The following is a 23,249-nucleotide window of genomic DNA, read 5'->3' on the forward strand; positions in this document are numbered from 1 at the left end:
TCTAGGAAGAAAATGTTCATCCAATTTTTTTTGAGCTAGATTCTCCACCTAAAGAGGGATTCATAAGAGTTAAGAAACCATCACTTTTGGTGTTTCCTGCGGGTTGCCAAGGAGATTCATCTTTACTATGCATTGATTCGTATAACGCTTTGATTGATGGTGGAAGCTTAGAAAAGTAAGTTTATTAATAGGAAGAGTGAACGATTTTACAGAAGTATAATTAAACTAAAATAGTAGTTTGTAGTTAATTTTAAATAACTTTTAAAAGATTCTTGTTGTAAAAAATGAATAAAGTTATTTTTTGTTATACTACTTTTGATTTATTCTTTTCTTCAGTAAACTGAAAACAATTTCAAACATGTTTTTTTTCTTTAAAATCATTTTAAGTTTATGGAAGCAAAGAGTAACTAAATGCAGTTTAAGTTTTTACTGTACTAAAAACTTTGATGTTTGTTTTTAGTAAGAATCGTTTAATATTGTAGTTTATTTCTAAATAGAACAACAGAGGTATCTATATATAATAGATTAATTTATAATAAAAAAAAACAACTAATTTTCGAATTGTTTACTTAGTTTCAATGCTTTGTGCATATCCTCAGAACAAAATAAAGAACAAAGTAAATTTTTTAAAGAATCACACAAAAAAACACATCGTGACGTTTCAACTAAAATTGAATAATTTTAGTTAGCCTATTTTAAAAACAACCTATGTACATGTCAACTTATTTTTGCGTTGTTTGTTCTTGTTTTTGGATTTATTTTGTTGTTATTTTTTTGTTATCATTTAGTGGTTTTTGTTCTTTTAAAGTACATGTTTTGATTATGGAGGCAGGGTTGCTGTCTTTCTTTTCTTTTATTTAATGAGAGGGAATAGATTAATTCATATACATATAATGAGACAAGTTATTAAGATTTTATACAACGGATTACCTAAACAATACAATGTTTCACTTTAAGTTCTCTAGAGATCGTCAGTTGTTTACTAAATCTAAAAAAAAGTATCTAAACAAATAAACTTATATATTCTAAATTAAAAATGAAAAAAAAAATTAAGATTGAAACGAAAAGTTAGAAATTGTCATTAATGTGGGTAAAAAAAATACTTAAACTGGTTTGTATCTAATCTCTAGTTTTTATAAAATGAAGCTAATATAAACTGAAAATAAACTAAAATATAGCATATACGAACTTTATATACTTTATGCTAAACATAAAAATATACAAAAGTAAGAATTTAAAAGTAGGCTAAAAAACTTACGTGTTATAATTTAATATTTAAAATATCTATGTATCTATAATTTCAAATATAGAGGTAATATAGGTAATGAGCTTAAATTTGAAATAGACTATTAAAATGGCTCCTTACGTCTTTTGATGGTAAATAATAACGCACAATCAGGATTATAAACTGAACTTATTTATTTTTTAAACTATATGAAGTAATTCTTAAACTTAAACTAGACTCTAAAAATAAAAAATCAGTTTAAGTGTATCGAACTTTAGTTGTACTTAAATTAGCTATTGAAATATTTAATTGTTACCACTGTTAAAATTATTAAATTGAACTTATATGAATATTTGTTGCAAGGACGAATTAAAGTTAAATTTCTTTGTCTATTTACAACTTTTGCTTAATGCATTGAAAAGTTAAAAATCGGAAAATTGGAACTTAGGTATTATCATTAATTTACATACCGTCTAAGTTAATACATTTTAGTGTTAAAAGTAAATGTTTTGATTATAATTAAGCGTTGATTTAACTCTATAGATTTCTAGTGTACTGCTTTATTGTAGAAATTTATTATATATCCAATGTTTAAAGACAAAAGCATATTTTTACTACAAAAATAATTTTTAGAGGTATAGTTATAACTATTTACCCTTACAAATGTATTAGGATACAAATTAACAATGTTAATTTAAGTAACGAAGCAATGTTTTATAAAAAAGGGACATTCTAAAAATAATCTATATATCTTTTACATGTTGTGTCTCTTTTTAGCTCTGGCTATCTCTATTTTCTCAAAATTAAAGATACTGAAAATATTATGCATACTTTTAATCTCCCAATTTAGTAAAGAATGCTCCATTTGATGTCGTAGTTAATGTTATTAGTTTCCAAATACCAAGTTTATTTGATAATATAATGCTGTTTTCCATAAAAATTTCCATAATGCTTTTAGATGGTAATATCATCTACTTTTTAAAAATACATCCATTATACCATGTATAACTGTTTTATTTATTTAGATGATATCGAAGTTTTGTAAATAAATTTTTGTATAAAACATTTAATATTTAAGGAGATAAATTCTTAGAACGGCAGGATGAAAGATTAGCGGTTTTTTTCTTCAGTTCTATTGTTTTTGTTTTAAGTTATTGTAACGTTTTTTGTATGATGACTTTGATATTATTCATACAGCTACATGGCAGTTAACAAATAATTATGCTTGTAATTTTTTTTTAGTTCTTGTTTTGCTTGCAGTGTTTAATAATATTTTCAAAAAATGCTTTAAATATACTAGTTTTCACGGATTGGCAGAAGGGGGAATTGAAGTGTATATAAGTTTTCTTAGTTGGCTTATTTATATTTTTGCTTGGACTTTCTTATTTTCTGTGCATATTAGCGTGTTCTTAAAGTTAGCATTGTTTAAAGCCTTTCGGTAGGTGGCTATGGAGTTATTAAATACTCTTTCGCTTTTCAAAAGTTTATTAATTCTACTTTCGATTACTCTTGGGAGGTTTCTTTTAAAAATTTTCCAGCAGATTGATTTGTTGTTTATGCATCTAACTTCGGAGGTTTCTTTACGATATGGTTTATATTCATTGCTAGTCAAGTTTAATGTTGTAGCCAGAAAATTCCATATATTTAGTGTTTGCATCTATTTTTGCAAATATTTTTAATTCTGTTTTTATTAAATAACTCAAATGTTTTCTTTGATGTGCTTTCCAAAATTTAATTGCTTTTTTGCTCTATATTGGCAAGACTGTCATCTCCGTATGAGCAGATCTTGTTGGCGTTATAAATAGATTTAAGACGGTTTAGGGCTTACAGCCTTTTAAGGTAGCAAAGTTCAACGCTGAAGAATGACACCAAAGATTTATCAAAAAGTGTGTTTTCATCGTTTTTAACTAACTTTTACTGTTACAAGTTGAAATGGTTACGCAAGTATGATCAATTAACTTTGATTTTAAAAGACTTACCCACTAATCTTATTAATTAAGCGACAAAATGTTTTCAAATAAATTGTGACTCAATAAGTTTATAATTTACTGTTTCGATACAAGTTGAGAACTTTGATTGTTACTTATAAAACAAACTATAAGTATAATAAGTTCAATAACTTGCCACTTGAGTACGCAGTATGGACATAGCAAAAAAAAGCGTACTAAACCGGGAGTTCGTACTTAAAAAAAATGTTTTATTTATTTACCTACAATAAACCTAATAAAAACATGTAAAAAGCCTCTTTACCTTTAGTTTATAGACAACTTTTACAAAACAATCCAAGAAAACAAAAAAATCACCATAAAAACATAACATTTTTTTGTTGAAGTTATTAGAAGTCTTAAGTGATTGTATCATTTATATTTAAATCATAAAAATTTTTAGTGTAATTTGTATTTCCTTGTACCGAAAAATTTTAGTTAGTGAAACATTTATTATGTTTTTATTATTTGTGTTTTTACCAAAAAGCTAGTTTAGGTAGTACCATTTTACTCCTGCTTATGATTTAGCAGCTTTTTTGCATTTTAACTTGTTGTCTTGGTAGAAAACCAAAAAGAGTCAAAACTTAATGTAATCAAAGTTTACATGCTATCAATATTCTTGTTGCAAAATGCAAAAAGCTGTTGTTAAAAACAACTATGTAAGTCTATAATCGACCTAAAAAAACGTTCAAAATAATTTGAAAACAACTTACAAAAGTGTCCAGTAGACCTAAACAACAAGCTAAACTAACACGCATGTTTTCAAGAGTATCTAGTTTTAAATAAGTTTCATTGCCTTGTTCTTTATTTTTGTTGAATATCTTAACTTATAAAGCATATCTTTTATTTACAAATGTTTCGTTTATGTTTCAAAATGGGGTATGCAATGTCAATTGCACTGTTGGTTATTAAGTTAAATAGATAAACAATAATATTTTTGTGTTATATATTAGATTTACTTTATATGATGAAATCATAAAATTTTTCTGATTTCTTTAGTTTTTGTTTTATTTGTAATTAATACTAGAAAAACTTTTTACAAAGTATAATGTTTTTATATTTCTACTTTCAGCTGGTTTCAAAGTATAAAAAAAATAATTTTGAACTCAGAATTTTTTTCTAACTTATGCGCACTAAAGAAATGCGTTCTCAAGCAACAGGTTACTGTAAAACTTATAAATAAAGTTTAAAATACAATTAAGTTGATTTATTCAAGAACTTGGCTTAAGTTTTTAAGTACTTCATATAGTCTTTACAAAGTAAAGCATTTTTTTTAGTAAAGCCTAATTTTGCTTAATACACAAATAATAACCATTTTTCAGTATGCTTTTAGTCTTAGATTTAACTTACTTAAGCTTTATATTTCAAATATTATAATTTTTAATAATTTAAACATTACATTTTAATTTAGTCCTTAAATTTTAGTTTATTTTTAAATTCTTGTGTTTATATTTTCTATATTTATGTATACTATAGAGTCTATACAACTTATATGTACTATATTTAAATATATTTTCACTTTCTAAAAATTAAAGATTAGATCAAAACAAACTTAAGTAAAATTTAGTTTGTTTTTACCCACATAATTAAGGTTTCTAGCATTATGTTTTATTTTTGTTTATTTTATATTTACAATACCTTCCATTTGTTTGTTTAAATACTATTCTATATACTATATCATTCAATATTATTAACTAACGATATCTTGAGAACCTAGAGTTAAACATTTTTTGTTTAATGATCTGTTGAATAAAATCTTGGTGAAAATATTTTGATTAACTAATAATTTTGTGAAAATTTAAAAAATATATAAAAATATCTGACTGCGTCCTGATTCAATTTTGCACTAATTATAGCTTATTATAGTAATATAATTATACTATGAAGCTTTTTAATGTTTTGATTAAAAACACTTTTAGCTAAAAAGTTAATTTCTGGCATTAACCTTTTGCTTTGAGAGCCATATTTTGCCGACCCCTGGTTTAGTATTGTTTACTTAATCGTGAAAATAAATTTAAAACATATGAATTAAAAATGCTGATAAAGCTATAATTTTAGAATAACCTAAATTGTTAAGTTTGATTTATTAAGAAAGTTTCTTGACAAAACGGTTAATAGAAAAAAATACACTATCAAACTACACCGAAGATTTTTATTACACCTGATACTTCATATGAAAACAGAAAAAAAAAACTTTGCTTTTGCTGCCTGTTTAATTTATTTATTGTTTTATTGACTGTTTTATTTATTTTATGCTAAGCTTATTTTTGCAAATGAGAAACAATACAAATACATTAGTACAGTAATAACATTGGAAGTCGTAACTTTAACCCATTTTACCCAAAAATAAAAAGTCTAAGCACTTTTCCCTAACCCACCATACCCTTTACAAATAATAATAAATACTTTTGACTAATTATTTATGCTAGATATCTAAACATTAATTAAACTCAAAATAAGCTGAAATAACATTAGATAAACAAACTTGAGAAGAACTACTGCAACCAGCAAAGAACATTATATATGTACTTGTTTAATTATGTGTTTTACATAATTGATATTTATCTATTAATTTTTTTTTTAATTCTCTAAAAAATTATATTGTAGTTATTTTAGAGAATATATAGGTAATTTAACTTTCATTTATGTTAGTTTAACTTATCATAATAACTTTTTAATTAATAAGCTTTTAAGATTTCAAATGATGTGTAGGTCGGTGATCGAATGGTTTTTCTTAACACCAGTCCATTAACAATAAATGTGAGCGTTCACATTTTCTATTATTCTTCTAACAATAATTTCTTTTCTTTCAATTTATTACTATTTATATCTTGTACAAAAACATCGGTGAAAGTCTACAGAACCTAAGTCTGAACTTTCGTACGCCGTGAGACAAGCTCAAGTTAACATAAGGTTTGATCATACCAATTCGATCATCAGACCACATCCGACCTATCGAAGGCTTGTGGTCTGATGATTGAATTGGTATGATCATACCTTCTTATATTCATCCCTCAATAAAATTTTACTTAATAAAACAAAAATACTCGTCAACTTAGTGTGTTGTTATTTATTAAAATAGTGTAAAAAAAGAAACAGTATCTATTAAGGTTTTTTAATAGTATTTAGTATAATAAAATTTTTAAACATAAAACAAGTCTTTTTCAACAACACAAATATATTTCAACAATTTTCTTCAGTGTGATTACAATTGTAACAAGGTAAAACAAATTTTAAACTTATATAGCCTTTTTAATTATATGAGAAATTATCAATCAATTAGTAAAAAAAAACCCTAAACTATAACAAAAAATTAAAAACAACAAGGAAAACATAATTAACTGTAACATTTAAAACAAAACAAAACAAAATTAGTCTAATTTAAACAAGGATAATGAGTAATCAAACTCTCTTTGTTTGCATAATTCTGGCTTGTCTAAGTGAATATAAATAGCTTCTATCTTAATTAAATCAAAAATGTTCGTGCAACTTCTTAAAACTTTGAACTTTGTCTCACTGTAATTATTACCACATTTAGGATTTTTTACTAAGTGCTCTGAAATTGATGATCTTTTTGTTGCGTTTAAGGTTGCAATACTCATTTTCTTCGGTTGATTTTTGATATGGTCTTTCACGCACTTAGGTACGTGCTCTTTTATTCTTGTTTCTAAATGCCTAGATGTTTGTCCTATATAGCTGTTTGCGCAACAGCATTTATACGTGTATACCACGCAACTTTTGTGTTTGTAGGATATTAGATCTTTACCTCTAGGATTTAGGATAGCAGCAGATGTAAAAATTACTCTTGGTTTAGAAGCATGGTAAACTTTTTCTGTCATATTCTTGATATCTCTTTCAACTTGTTTTGATTTTTCACCCACATAGGGCAAAATTAATAGAACAGGACATTTCTCTGGTCCATAAGGTTTTGTGTACTTTAGTCTTTTCAATTCAGTTTTGAATACCTTATCAATCAACGGATTAGGGTATCCGTTCTTTATTAGTAATTCTTTTATAACCTTAAGTTCATTCTGAAATACTTCTGGCGAACATATTTTATTTGCTCTATGAAATAGGGTTTTAATCAAACCAATTTTTCTTCTTTTACTGCAATATGATTGAAAATTAAGGTATTGACCAGTAAATGGTTTTCTGAAAATAGACGTTATGAAATTATTATCCTTTCTTTTGATTAAAACATCTAAAAATGATATTTGATCATTTTCTTCATTTTCTTTTGTAAATTTAATAGCACTATGCAAAGAGTTCAACCTCTCAAACAATAAATTACTAACTTTTACACTATCACTGATAACAAAACAATCATCCACGTATCTCATGTACTTACAATTTGAATCGAATTCTGGTAGAACTTTGTATTCAAGATAGCCCATAAATATGTTTGCCAATGTAGGTCCTAATGGGGAACCCATGGCAATACCATCAATTTGTCGGTATAATATATTATTAAAACTGAATTCAACTTCTTCTGTTGCGAGTCTCATTAGTCGAACAAAATTACTTCTTTTCAGAGTCGGATTTTCAAGGTTATATAACATTTCTGCACAAATATCTATCACTTCATTTAAAGGTACACTTGTAAAAAGACTTTTTACATCAAAAGAACAAAGAAACGTGTCTTTAGCTCCCTGGAGTTTTAAGTCATCTACAAACTTGAAAGAGTCTTTTACAATATATCTAGAAAAATACTTCAACACAGGATCCAAAAGACTATTTAAGTATCTTGCCAATTCATGTTGTGGAGATCTTATCATAGAAAGTATAGGCCTCAGAGGTATATCCACTTTGTGTAGTTTTGGTAAACCATATAAACGAGGTCTTATGGAACCTACCGGTCTAATTAAATTATAATGTTCTTGAGAAAGTTCATTTTTATCCACCAAATCTTTTAATATTTGAATAATTTTCTTTTCCAACTTAACTATAGTTAGCTTATCTCCTACAGGACCTATTTTCAAAAACTTCTTCTCATCATTAATTATGTTCAACATTTTAGAATTATAGTCCTCTTTATTAAGAATTACGATTCCTGAACCTTTGTCAGGTTTGGTAATGACAATATGTTCATTACTTTTAATCTTAGTCAGGCTACTTATGATTTCTTTTGAATTAATTACAGAACTATGTTCTGGCTTAAGTTTGCAAAAGTTGTGTGCAACTGAGACTAAGTTTGCTTTCAAAGCAACTTCATCCTGTTTTGAACTTGGCTGGAGTTTTAAAAGTTGATTTAAATATTTCTCAAATCCTAAATAAGTAGCAACTTGATCAACCTTTTTTGCTGGGAGTGAAAAATTCATTCCATAGCTTAACGCAGTCAAGTCTTTTTCATCAAATTTTTGAGAAGATAAGTTTTTGACACTTTGCTTGGTGAAGTTTCCAAATTTAAGTTCTACCAGTCTGTTTAGGTTCTTTTTGTTTTTTGCCAAATACTTCTCTTGCTGCTTTTTAGTAATATTTTCAGAATAACTAATAAGTTCATTAAAATGTTCTTCTTTTAACTTTATTTTTAAACTATTTTTAATACTAACTGCAGAGTCTTTTAAGTTAATTAACCTCTCTTCAATCTTTTTGATTTCCAACTTTAGAAAAATCTTTTCAACTTTGTAGCTGTATTTTAATCTACTTTTGTAGATTCTAGCAATAATCCACTTAGGACAAACCAATTTATTCAAACATTCCTTTAGAAAATTATTTAACAGTTCATTTCTTTTCACTTTACATTCTGTTGATATAAGCTTATTACCCAGCTTAACAGTTGTCAGACAATAACTACTTTTTAAAATTTTAAACATATGTCTGCTAATTTTAATTTTTATACATAAAACAAGTCTTTTTCAACAACACATGAATGTTTCAAACATGAATGTTTGAATAAATTGGTTTGTCCTAAGTGGATTATTGCTAGAATCTACAAAAGTAGATTAAAATACAGCTACAAAGTTGAAAAGATTTTTCTAAAGTTGGAAATCAAAAAGATTGAAGAGAGGTTAATTAACTTAAAAGACTCTGCAGTTAGTATTAAAAATAGTTTAAAAATAAAGTTAAAAGAAGAACATTTTAATGAATTTATTAGTTATTCTGAAAAGAATGTTTGAATAAATTGGTTTGTCCTAAGTGGATTATTGCTAGAATCTACAAAAGTAGATTAAAATACAGCTACAAAGTTGAAAAGATTTTTCTAAAGTTGGAAATCAAAAAGATTGAAGAGAGGTTAATTAACTTAAAAGACTCTGCAGTTAGTATTAAAAATAGTTTAAAAATAAAGTTAAAAGAAGAACATTTTAATGAATTTATTAGTTATTCTGAAAAAAAGCAGCAAGAGAAGTATTTGGCAAAAAACAAAAAGAACCTAAACAGACTGGTAGAACTTAAATTTGGAAACTTCACCAAGCAAAGTGTCAAAAACTTATCTTCTCAAAAATTTGATGAAAAAGACTTGACTGCGTTAAGCTATGGAATGAATTTTTCACTCCCAGCAAAAAAGGTTGATCAAGTTGCTACTTATTTAGGATTTGAGAAATATTTAAATCAACTTTTAAAACTCCAGCCAAGTTCAAAACAGGATGAAGTTGCTTTGAAAGCAAACTTAGTCTCAGTTGCACACAACTTTTGCAAACTTAAGCCAGAACATAGTTCTGTAATTAATTCAAAAGAAATCATAAGTAGCCTGACTAAGATTAAAAGTAATGAACATATTGTCATTACCAAACCTGACAAAGGTTCAGGAATCGTAATTCTTAATAAAGAGGACTATAATTCTAAAATGTTGAACATAATTAATGATGAGAAGAAGTTTTTGAAAATAGGTCCTGTAGGAGATAAGCTAACTATAGTTAAGTTGGAAAAGAAAATTATTCAAATATTAAAAGATTTGGTGGATAAAAATGAACTTTCTCAAGAACATTATAATTTAATTAGACCGGTAGGTTCCATAAGACCTCGTTTATATGGTTTACCAAAACTACACAAAGTGGATATACCTCTGAGGCCTATACTTTCTATGATAAGATCTCCACAACATGAATTGGCAAGATACTTAAATAGTCTTTTGGATCCTGTGTTGAAGTATTTTTCTAGATATATTGTAAAAGACTCTTTCAAGTTTGTAGATGACTTAAAACTCCAGGGAGCTAAAGACACGTTTCTTTGTTCTTTTGATGTAAAAAGTCTTTTTACAAGTGTACCTTTAAATGAAGTGATAGATATTTGTGCAGAAATGTTATATAACCTTGAAAATCCGACTCTGAAAAGAAGTAATTTTGTTCGACTAATGAGACTCGCAACAGAAGAAGTTGAATTCAGTTTTAATAATATATTATACCGACAAATTGATGGTATTGCCATGGGTTCCCCATTAGGACCTACATTGGCAAACATATTTATGGGCTATCTTGAATACAAAGTTCTACCAGAATTCGATTCAAATTGTAAGTACATGAGATACGTGGATGATTGTTTTGTTATCAGTGATAGTGTAAAAGTTAGTAATTTATTGTTTGAGAGGTTGAACTCTTTGCATAGTGCTATTAAATTTACAAAAGAAAATGAAGAAAATGATCAAATATCATTTTTAGATGTTTTAATCAAAAGAAAGGATAATAATTTCATAACGTCTATTTTCAGAAAACCATTTACTGGTCAATACCTTAATTTTCAATCATATTGCAGTAAAAGAAGAAAAATTGGTTTGATTAAAACCCTATTTCATAGAGCAAATAAAATATGTTCGCCAGAAGTATTTCAGAATGAACTTAAGGTTATAAAAGAATTACTAATAAAGAACGGATACCCTAATCCGTTGATTGATAAGGTATTCAAAACTGAATTGAAAAGACTAAAGTACACAAAACCTTATGGACCAGAGAAATGTCCTGTTCTATTAATTTTGCCCTATGTGGGTGAAAAATCAAAACAAGTTGAAAGAGATATCAAGAATATGACAGAAAAAGTTTACCATGCTTCTAAACCAAGAGTAATTTTTACATCTGCTGCTATCCTAAATCCTAGAGGTAAAGATCTAATATCCTACAAACACAAAAGTTGCGTGGTATACACGTATAAATGCTGTTGCGCAAACAGCTATATAGGACAAACATCTAGGCATTTAGAAACAAGAATAAAAGAGCACGTACCTAAGTGCGTGAAAGACCATATCAAAAATCAACCGAAGAAAATGAGTATTGCAACCTTAAACGCAACAAAAAGATCATCAATTTCAGAGCACTTAGTAAAAAATCCTAAATGTGGTAATAATTACAGTGAGACAAAGTTCAAAGTTTTAAGAAGTTGCACGAACATTTTTGATTTAATTAAGATAGAAGCTATTTATATTCACTTAGACAAGCCAGAATTATGCAAACAAAGAGAGTTTGATTACTCATTATCCTTGTTTAAATTAGACTAATTTTGTTTTGTTTTGTTTTAAATGTTACAGTTAATTATGTTTTCCTTGTTGTTTTTAATTTTTTGTTATAGTTTAGGGTTTTTTTTTTACTAATTGATTGATAATTTCTCATATAATTAAAAAGGCTATATAAGTTTAAAATTTGTTTTACCTTGTTACAATTGTAATCACACTGAAGAAAATTGTTGAAATATATTTGTGTTGTTGAAAAAGACTTGTTTTATGTATAAAAATTAAAATTAGCAGACATATGTTTAAAATTTTAAAAAATTTTTAAAGACATCAGTATATTGTTAAAAAATTAGAAGCTATAACATTAATATACGGTAACTAGTTAATGGTGTGAAGAATGAATATTTTAGTAATGACAATGAGATAAATATAATATAACTGAATTTATCAGAAAATTATTAAAACATTTATTTTAGTTGAATATAGCTACAACCAATTTATTTTTCAAAAAAAAACTTGAATAAAAACTCATAAAAAAGCCATCAGAAAACACGCAAAATGTACTGATTAAACAAAATAAACTCTTAATAATATGTACCTTATAAATAAAAGAGTACTGTAGACAGGGGATAAAATTAAACAAATAAACAATATAAGCCAAAAACAGTAGTTAACTTTTACTTTTAGAAAATTTAATATGTAATCTATTATAATATTAATGAGTACAACTTATCGAATAAAATAAAAAAATATTTCAAGAAGTTTTTTAGTTTACTACTTGTAAAAGGCAAATAAAAATGGTATAAAATTCTTAACTATCAGTTTTAATTTAGCAATACATTTTTGAATTTAAATCTTTTATGAGTAAATCAGAAGAATATACATTGTGTTTGATAACGCATACTTTAACTTTCCAAAATTTGTATACTTTAAATTCAAAAAACTAGAATGGTTGCCTTATAAGCAGAAGAAAATATTTTAAATTACCCAAAATCTGTCTACATTTAATTCTGTTCTACATTGTCTAAAGCAGTTGTCGGCACGCTACTTCAAATCCGTGAACCCTAAATCACAAAATTAAAATTTTGTGCACCCCAATTTGCATTCTTTAGCGCCGCTAGTGTTTAAGTATATGTAAACACTTTTAATCATATTTTTTTACTAATAATTCGGTAACACCCAGTTAATTTTTACACGCTAACTTTAAATTTATCAGTTTACCCTATCCATTTCATTAAACTTTTAATATCGAAGATCTAATTTTTACAACAATATTTTACTTGTATGACCCAGGTCTAAAATACTAACTAGATTCATTTAATACATTGCCACTACCCCAATTAACAATCAGTAGTCTTGGTACTTTTTATTGAATGATAAATTTAAATATTTAGTTAAGTTAACTTAATATTTTTTATTAAGCAATTACTATCTGTGTTTAAGAAAGTATTGCCACGAACAAATAACGAAATAAAAAAAAAACAACAAAAAGTAACGAAAAAATGACATGAAAAATTACCACAGCTAAATCCGTCTGTTGATCTAAAACTGTGTTGATCTGGAACTGTCTGAGTGGGTCTTGTTGCTAGCACGATACTGATCAAGTCTAAAACGGCTAAGGGTTGAAGAATTTTTACATAATGTAACAGAATAGAACTAGGAGAGTACAAAAATAGCTGTTTTATTAACAGCAAAATGGTCAGCTGGGTTTCAAGGTTGAATATGTCTTAAATGTAGAAAGATTAAAAAAAAAAATTTTAATTAGTTTCTGCGCGAAAAAAAAAATCATGTACCCCAAAATAAGTTTCATGCACCCCAAAAGTCTCGTGAACCCTAAAATAAATCCATGTATACTAGTGTGTACCAGTGTACACCGTGCCGGCCACTAGTCTAAAGTATAGCTATAAGTAAAAATGAGTGCTTCTATTATAAATCTTAAGTATATAAATGTTAAGTTTCAGTGAACATTCATTGTAGTAATTTAGTGTAGTTAAAGTAGAAAATTACTAAATTTCTTGAATTATAGTTTTATGTAAATAGTGCAGGTAAAATTTTAATTAATTGTTAAACGTAAAATTGCCTTTTTTTCATTATTTTTGTGAAAGAACAAAAAAATCTGCGATTTAAAACCTTTTACTAATCATAGACTTTGTAAATAGTTTTATGTCTGACTTAAATAAGTATTGCTAAAATCAATTTTGTTAAGAACTATCATATAACTTTCTTCAATTAATAATTTTTGAGTAGGAAGTCCAAGTGGCCGTTAAATCATCATTTAGGGCTCTTTCATGAATAACTAAGGTTTTTTTAAATAAATAAAAACATGTAAAAAAAATTGCTTCATATGTTACTTATATTAGTCTGTTCTTTTTTGTTTTTGGGATTTCTTATAAGGCATTAGTAGAAAAACTAATACATTGTAAAAATTCTTTATTTTTAAATACTTGTTCTAATGTTTTAAAAACTTTGTAATTAAACAACAAACAACAATAATCAGTTTTTAATATATTTTTGTCTACTTCGATGCAAAAGCTATAAATTTAATAACTTTAAATATTTTGATAGACCAACGTTTTGGAGATTGATACGTCATCATTTGTCTCTAGATTGTGTAATATCAACGACAGCAACATCTGGATCTTTAGTTGGAATCAACAAGTTTTTGGAAAGGAAACTTCAAGAAAGAGATCTTAAGTTACCTGTCGATTGCAATAGCGAAAAATATAAAGTAATTGTTTATATTTCTAACATTTTTTTTGTACGAGTAGCTATTAAAGTCTGTTTGAGCTTAGTTTATTTGTTACTTAAGATTTAACAATAATAAGAAGTTCAGATACCAAATTCAGTACTTCCCTCAGTTTCATTGCTTTATAGCAGATCTTCAGGTACAGTAATAAAACGACGTTCTAAAGCACTTTATATATATATATGTATATATATATAAAGCCATTTATATAGCTTGGAAAAGTACAAAATCGAAAAAATTAAAAAATATTTATCATTAAATAAACAAAAAAGAAAGGCAGCAACCCTACCTCCACAATCAAAACATGTACTTTAAAAGAAAAAAAAAACACTAAATGATAACAAAAAAATAACAACAAAATAATTCCAAAAACAAAAACAAACAACGCAAAAATAAGTTGACTTGTACATAGGTTGTTTTTAAAATAGGCTAACTAAAATTATTCAGTTTTAGTTGAAACGTCACGATGTGTTTTTTTGTGTGATTCTTTAAAAATTTACTTTGTTCTTTATTTCGTTCTGAGGATATGCACAAAGCATTGAAACTAAGTAAACGATTCTAAAATTAGTTGTTTTTTTATATTATAAATTATGATAATAATATATATAGAATAAAAAATAAGCTGATCAACTTAACAAATTAAATCTTTCACACGGAGCCCACTTTAACGGTTTTTTTAATAAAAAGGTTTATTTCAAGATGTAAAAGTTGAAGAACTCGAGTTACGTGCCTATGCACTCATCAACTTTAAAACAAGTTCAAAATGAAGCGCAAAACAAAACACACAAATGAAAGTTAAAAAAATTAAGCATAAATAGATTATGAAGTAACTTTGAAAATGAATTTTTGCCAGTTTATTGACGATTTGTAAATTAATTTTTGCACAAGCCGTTTCGCATGATTTTTTATAGTTTCAAAATTACGTCATAATCTATTTATGCTTAATTTTTAAAGTTTCATTTGTGTGTTTTGTTTTGTGCTTCATTTTGAACTTGTTTTGAAGTTGATGAGTGCATAGGCACGAAACTCCAATTCTTCCAGTTTTACATCTTGAAATAAACCTTTGTATATATGTATTTATAAAAAACATAACACTAAAAGTGTCCTATTCCTTGCATGCCAAACATGAAAAAACTTATAACGGTACACAATCGAAAGATGTTAGACCCGCAGGACAAAGAGAGTCGAATGTGTGACTGCAAAAGCAAGAATGCCCGGTAAATAGAAGCTGCTTAATGGAAAGTATTAAATATAAAGCGACAGTCATAACTGAAAACCAGACCATGTTTTATGTTAGCTCTACTGGACTATCGTTCAAAAATCGCTACAAAAAGCACAAGTACAGCTTCAAAAACGAAAAATATAAAAATACGACAATTTTAATTTTGTATAATTTTATTGCTGTACTTACAAGTTTGCTTTTCATTGAATATAACTTGGCTGAAGACGCGTATTAAACGCAGAAACAGCTGTCCCAAGCAAAAGTTTATTTTGTGTATTTTAGTTCTATTTATATATATATATATATATAAAATGTAACGTTAAAATGCGTTAAATCCTGCAGATCCTGATAAGCTAAGCTTATCGGAATATATACCACAGATGTTCTTGTGTTAAAAACTTTATTTCAACTAACGGCGTTTTACTGTTCTCAAATAAATTTAAGAACAGATCTACGGAGTCTATAAAATATTAACACACATTAGAAAAAAAGCAGAAAAGTATGTACAATTATGTATATTGTTTATGTAGGTAGCAACTATAAATGAACTTAATGGTTTAAAAACAAAGTTTGATACAAAAAGAGCAGTAATTGCAGCAGAAGATAAAGACCTACTTCTGAATAAGCGGCAAGATTTATCGAATATTTGTCCCCACAACCGACTATTCTACTTTAAATAACTCTGTCTACTTATGTACTAATTTATTTCACAACACTCACATTACAATCACAAACACTTGCAAGTTTAATACTTTATGTTTTTAAGCTGTATAAATTATTGACCAATTTGTTAAATTTATTATGACGTAATATTTCTGCACAACTCAATTTAATTTTCATTTTAAAAACTTGCCTATTCTTAGAGCTTTATGAGGTTAGTGCCTACTTTTATTTAAATTTGTATTTTTTGTAGACAACTTTATATTTTTATGTTTTTATCCCAAACTTTGTTTTTAAACCATAAAGTTCGTTTATAGTTACTACCTACATAAAAAATATACATAACTATACATACTTTTTCTGCTTTTTTTCTAATGTGTGTTAATATTTTATAGACTCCGTAGATCTGTTCTTAAATTTATTTGGGAGCAGTGAAACGCCGTTAGTTAAAATTAAGTTTTAAACACAAAAACATCTGTGATATATATATATATAAAGCAACAGTAACATCAAATAAAACAACAAATCAGTGTATAAGTTCCACAGGAAATACTTTTAAACAAAGATACAGAAACCTCAAATCATCATTCAACAATATTAACAAAAGACACACAACAGAACTAGCGAACTACATATGTAATTTAAAAGATAACAATACAGACTACAAAATAAATTAGAAATATTAAATAAATGGGGAACAAATGTACATATATATATTAAAGGTTTTATAAAAAGTTCTAATCGATAATGCTCGACAAATTAAATTGAAGCTAAATATTTATCTAATTATATAAAAATTTTAAAATCGAAATTTCTGTTCACTATTATAATAACCTGTAACTTACTGACGATCACATGAAATTTTACATTTCAATGTGTGAAACAGCTGTTTAAGTTATAGTTTTTATATAAATAGATAAATAAATAAACATATATATATATACAAAGTTTATTAGAAAATTACGAATTTAAAAATACTAGTACATATGTTTCATAAAATAACATGTACTAGTACTTTCTAAATCGTATTTTTCTAAAAAACTATATAAAAGCCCTTCAAGTGAGCTCTATAGAAGGTGTTCAAGTTTGAATAATAACCTTATTATATATATATATATAGATATAAAATAAAAATACACAAAGTAAACTTTTGCTTGGGACAGCTGTTTCTGCGTTTAATACGCGTCTTCAGCCAAGTTTTATTCAATGAAAAGCAAACTTGTAAGTACAGCTATATAATTATACAAAATTAGGTATTACGTAATAATAGATAGTTGATTTTAGACAAAATTATTAACATAGTTTTTAGATAAATTGTTTACGATAATGTATGCAGCCAGTTTGTAATTCGTTTCTTTTGTTTAGAGATTCCGATTTATTAACTTTTAAATTTCGATTTTTCCGCATTACACAATTTACATTCGTTTTTTAAACTATACGTGTTTTTCGTTCTTGTTAATATTTCCCACTGAATTTTAAAATTAACTTCGTTATTTTTTAGTTTCCAAATGTACTGCAATAAAGTTGTCGTATTTTCATGTTTTTCGTGTTTGAAGCTGTACTTGTGCTTTGTGTAGCGATTCTTGAACGATAGTCTAGTCGAGCCAACATAAAACTTGGTCTGGTTTTCAGTTATGACTGTAGCTTTATATATATTATTTTCCATTAAGCAACTTCCATTTACCGGGCATTCTTGTTTTTTGCAGTCACACATTCGCCTCTCTTTGTCCTGCGTGTCTAACATCTTTCGATTGTGTGCCATTATAAGTTGTTTCATGTTTGGCATGCAGGAGTAGGACACTTTTAGTGTCTTCCTGTTAAAAACTTTACAATATGGATGGTTTTCAATAAAGTTATTGTCCACAATCTCTAGGAAGCGCTTCCCAACCCGTGTTGCCACACTTTTGCAGAATTGAGCGTTTAAATGTAGAATATTTCTTCTCCTTCTTTTCTTGTTCTTACCCTTCTCGCTTTTGTGGCTATAGGCTAACTCGTGATCGTACCCACTTTCTCTTATAGTTTCCTGGTATTGTTGGGTTGTTTCCTTAAAAATGCTTTGACTGCTAGAAATCTTCTGGAGGCGGTTGTTCACTGCCACCGGTATGTGTTTTAACACATGCTCTGGATGGTTTGACTTGCTTTTCACATAAACCGTATGCGCATTTGGTTTTCTATACGGCTTATGACTTTCATTTTGAAGATCTAAAGTAACATCTAAGAAGTCTGTTACAAACAGATTGGCTTCGATGGTAACATCAAAACCAACGTTTTTAAAGACTTTTCTTAGATGTTTGACTTTTCTCTCCATATCTGGTCCCGATAGAATGTCCACCACTACTAAACCATAGTCACGGTATATACCAAAGTTACTATCATTAAAAATCTTTTCCTTCTTCAACATATCTAAAATATATAGGCCAACCAGTTCGCAAATTTCTGCTCCATGAAAGCTTCCCATTGGTACATCAAAGCTGTTCTTGTTATGCTTTTTCGACCATGGTTCACCCTCGTGGAACAGTACTGATTTACAGCAATGTCTGATTAGCTCTTTTTCATTTTCCGTTATTTTAGTTAGGCCTGCAGCAAATTTGAAGGAGTTTTCCAAAATTGTTGCTGAGACTGCTGGATAAAAGCTCACTATATCAAATTTGATAAATCTTGAAGTTGATTTATTGCTTAAGTTATTGAACCAGTTCAATACCTCATAAGTATTTTTCCATTGTGTTAAATTATTTTTTGTTCTTATAAAATTGTTGATTTTATCTAAACTTGTTTTTGCAGGTTTGCCAATAAAAGTTTTTGCCGGATTAATTATTCTAAAACTTAGTTTAGTTGGGAAGTTTGGTTTATGATCTTTTAAAGTAATGTAACATTGTTGTTGAGAAAGTTTGGGAATTTTACATTTTATTTTGTTTTTGAGACTTTTTTCCGATTTTTTGTATGTAGATGTGATGTTTTCTGTAATTAGTTTCTTATACTTATCCGAACTAATTTTGTATAGGCTGTGAGATTTATCTGCAAAAACAAAAACTTTTTTGGTGGACCTTATTTCCTTTAAGTCTTTGTTAAGTTTGCGGGTAAAAGAGTTTTGGTATTTTCGGAATTTTAAATTATTTATTAACTCGTAAAGGTCGTTTTCAAAGTTTGTTAAAAGTTTATCCTCGGCAGCTCGTTTTTTTGTTAAAAATAAGCTGTCATAATCTGAAACTTTAGCTTCTGTGTTTTCATCCCTTAAATGGAATGCTTTCCATCTCATTTTATTTATCAGTTTATCTACTTTTTTGTACATTTCAATTTTGAACTCTTTATTACTACTACTTATTGGTATGCTCTTTAATGAATAATTGAAGTTTATAGGTCTTAAGTCGTGTATACTTTTAATCATCTTTAAAACTTTAGAGACTCAGCTTAATTAAACAAGCGAGAAACATCTTACTTGTTTTTTGAAGTCTGGTGATGGTGAGAGAGGCTCTCAACTTTTCGTAGGTGCCAAATATAAAATAAAAATACATATATCATATATAGATATGTGTATATATATGAAGTGCTTTAGACCGTCGTTTTATTATTGTACCTGAAGATCTGCTATCAAGCAGTGAAACTGTAAAAGTACTAAATAAACGTCTGGTATCTGAACGTCTTATTATTATAATCGCTCATGTTTGTGTTTGAGCATTTTATTATTATCCAGCTAAAGACTTTTATAGTCTATTATTTTACTTAAGATTTAGTAGATTTTGTGTTAGATAAATAACTATGTTATTTTTTATATTTTTAGAGGCAACGTCTATACTATATGCTAACAAAGAACAGCAATTTATACTCTTTAATATTTAGAAGAATATTTTAATTGCTTTACATATAGTAGACAGTAATATTTTTCTATTTTTTTTCTTTAAGTTTTAATTATAAAAACTTTTGTTTTGTGAATTTTAAAAAGTCATTACATTAACCGCTATATAGTTTTATTAAAATAATTTTTATTCAAATTTTTTTTTGTTATTTTAAACATTAGATTTTTGGAGTATAAAGCGTTTGTTTGTTTTTATAGCTTGTTTGCATTATAAAGATTGAAATCCTATGTATATTTTTATATACATATTTTAAGTATTTTAATTGTTTTTGATCAGAACATTGGTCAACAGACTTATAATATTTAATCAAAGAGTCTTCTTAGGACACCGTTATTAAAAAAAATAATATAGAAAATGCTTATAGAAATTAATATTTAATAAAATAATCATTAAATAAAAATTTTGAAAAGATCAAAATTGTAAGTATTTGTTATGTAAAAGCTTACCTTCGCTAGTTTTGCACCAGTTTTATTTTTCAAGCTAAGATCATGTTGCGGGCCTGATTTGGTTAGTAAGACGTAGTTTTCCAAATTTAGGTTGAAATCATTTCATGTTATGTTATTAGTTAAACGTTTAGATCAGGGTTTCCCAAAGAGGGCCAAGTGGCCCCCTTTAGGGGCATGAGGTCTTAATTTGAAACTTACACTAGATATTCGGGAGTTAATGATAAAACCAAATAAAAAAGGTCTAAGGTTTTTTTCAAGGGTAGTTTTTTGAGTAATCTTGTTGGAGATGGACATAGCTTTTTTTGAAAAAAGTTAGGGAAATCCTGGTTTAGATATTAAAGTTTTGACAAAATTCTTATTCATATTGAAGAAAACTTGACATTTATATTTATATTATAAAACAGAAACTTCTTCAACATTTGATATCCCCAGATTTAGGAGCTTACTTTACTAATTATCAACTAAGTATTGCAAGTGAAAATACAAAAAAAGATGAAGATTTATGCGCAATCAAGGAAAACATTAGATTAACTGAGGTATGTTTTTTATACAGTTAATCAGATTAATTATAATAGTTCGGTAATATTAATATGTCATACATTTTTCCATAAAATAAGTTTTAAATTTAGGATTTTAAAAGTTATGAAGTACTTTATTTTTTTCAAATATCTTAAAACAAAATAACATTTTTTACTGAGCTAAACTGTTTTCTTTACTTAAAAAATAATTACTAGGATTTTTCCTAATGTAGTTGTATTTTTACTGTTAATCGGTAAAATGTTGTTTTATAAAAACAGCTAGTAAAAGAATTATTAAAGTAGAGTTTAATAATAACAGGAGCTGAATTTAAAAGTCCGTTCTTTAGCGTTTTTAGATCCTATAACCCTTTTTATGAAGTTTGATGTGGGTAAACTGGTTATGTACCCTTTACTGCCAGTAAAATTAGAAACTCGAAATAGTTTAAGTAAACTGAAAACCAACAAAGAAGTTTGTTTTTGTTGTTGTTGTTATTGTAACAGAATGTATTTCTATTTATTTTATTTCGAAACGATAAAAAAAGCTTTAAATGTTGATTGTATTATGCTATCGTCAAAAACTTAATATATAACATATAAATTATGTTGTAGCTTTATCAATTACAATAAATTCATGATAACAAAAAAAAGCTGGGGTTCTTGATTATATGTAATTTTTATTACATTTTTTAAGTTTTCTTGAACTTCAAATTTCCGCCTACATTAGACTTTCTTAAAATCGTCTAAGTTGTGCACAGTGTGTTTTGTAATAATTGCCACATTTAAAAAAAGTTTACCGCTAAAAACTACAAAGTACAATTTTATCGGTTTTATATTATGTTTTCAGAAAACCAAATGAAGCCAAAACGAAAATTTCTTCAGATCAACTAAAATTTTGCACAGGGTATTTTTGTGGTATTTGCTAAATGGAAAAAAAAAGCTGAAAACTCAAGGGTTGCCGTATATTATTATAGTTTATTGAGCGACAAAAAAAGACGATCAAAATATTTGGTCCTAGGACCTGGTGCACAAAGAACCTTTCGATTATCGAGTCGCACACAACGAGTACCTTTTAACGTCTTGTCCAGGACTATTTATAAGCACCCTAATTTATTTAGTTAAATAACAAACAAAATTCTTATACAGTCGTTTCGTAGATGAAAGAAATATCACATGTATTCCTCAGTAAAGCTAAAGTTTATTAAACATGTTTTACAGAAATTTAGTATTCAAATTATTTTAGTATTTTAGTAATTTTGAAGGTTTTTGTGCAGTAAGCAATATTTGAACAATACGCTGGTTTTAATTTCTTTACTGGTTTAAGAATTTAAAAAAGTTTTAGTGATTGCTAAAAAAACTTTTTGTAAAGCATGGAAAGGAAAGATTGTATTAGAAAAATGTTTTAAACTGCTCATGTGCGCAGCTTAATTTTACTTTGGTTTAATATTTATTTAGGTTTAATTTTTCTAAAATGAGAATTTTTTGTAAAGAATGCATATAATTTGTATTTCAATTTTCTTGTTTAGTGTTTTGTTCTTTAGTTGTTTGATTTATTAATTTCGATTTTTTCTCAGTTGCAAAGTTCTCAGTTGCAGTAAGTTTCTCAGTTGCAGCCAAATTTAGTCTTAAATTTAGATTTTGTTCTGTTTACTATTTCCCGTTTATTTTTATAGTCTGTGTTGTTATCTTTTTAGTTAGTCTTATGTTGGCTCAATAGGACTGTCATTCAAAGACTTCTACACAAAATATAATTTCAGTTTTAAACATTAAAAACATAGTTGTGATTTATTGATGAGTCCTAATAAGGACAAAACCGGTATCAGTCTACCGAAGATTTTTGGTCTGATGATTGAATTGGTATGATAAAACCTTATGTTAAACTTGAGCTTGTCACACGGCATACAAAAGTTCAGGCTTAGGCTCTGTAGTATTCACCGATGTTTTCAATAAAATTTATACAGTTTAGATACTGAAAACTCAAACTCTTACAATTCAAAACGTGACAATAAAAATTGCAAAAAGTGACACAAAAATTAGTGATTATTTAGAAAGTATTGACAAATATTTCTGAACAACTTTGACATAAAAAATAAGTTGTCATATCAGTTTATACTTGTATAAAAAAAATTAGTAATAAAACTTTGAGGATATCTAATACAATTTTCAACCTTTTTAGCGTTGACTTGATTTACGCATGTACATAAAATTTTATGCGCGTG

At 27.1% G+C, this 23,249-nt stretch overlaps 1 protein-coding gene across 9 annotated transcripts in view; it reads left to right on the forward strand.

Annotated features, from left to right (window-relative positions):
* Positions 1 to 23,249, forward strand: part of LOC145835169 (uncharacterized) — an 89,894-nt gene that overhangs the window by 8,370 nt on the left and 58,275 nt on the right. For all 9 annotated transcript variants that reach the window (XM_082942724.1, XM_082942723.1, XM_082942726.1 and 6 more), the window contains 4 exons: positions 6 to 175; positions 14,153 to 14,315; positions 20,920 to 21,051; positions 21,353 to 21,502. In XM_082942724.1, the coding sequence (XP_082798850.1) occupies positions 6 to 175; positions 14,153 to 14,315; positions 20,920 to 21,051; positions 21,353 to 21,502 (615 nt within the window). The remainder of the gene's footprint in view (positions 1 to 5; positions 176 to 14,152; positions 14,316 to 20,919; positions 21,052 to 21,352; positions 21,503 to 23,249) is intronic.

This window comes from Thalia democratica, chromosome 4, assembly GCF_965202585.1.
Source record: "Thalia democratica chromosome 4, ktThaDemo2.hap1.1, whole genome shotgun sequence".
Classification (NCBI taxonomy): Eukaryota; Metazoa; Chordata; class Thaliacea; order Salpida; family Salpidae; genus Thalia; species Thalia democratica.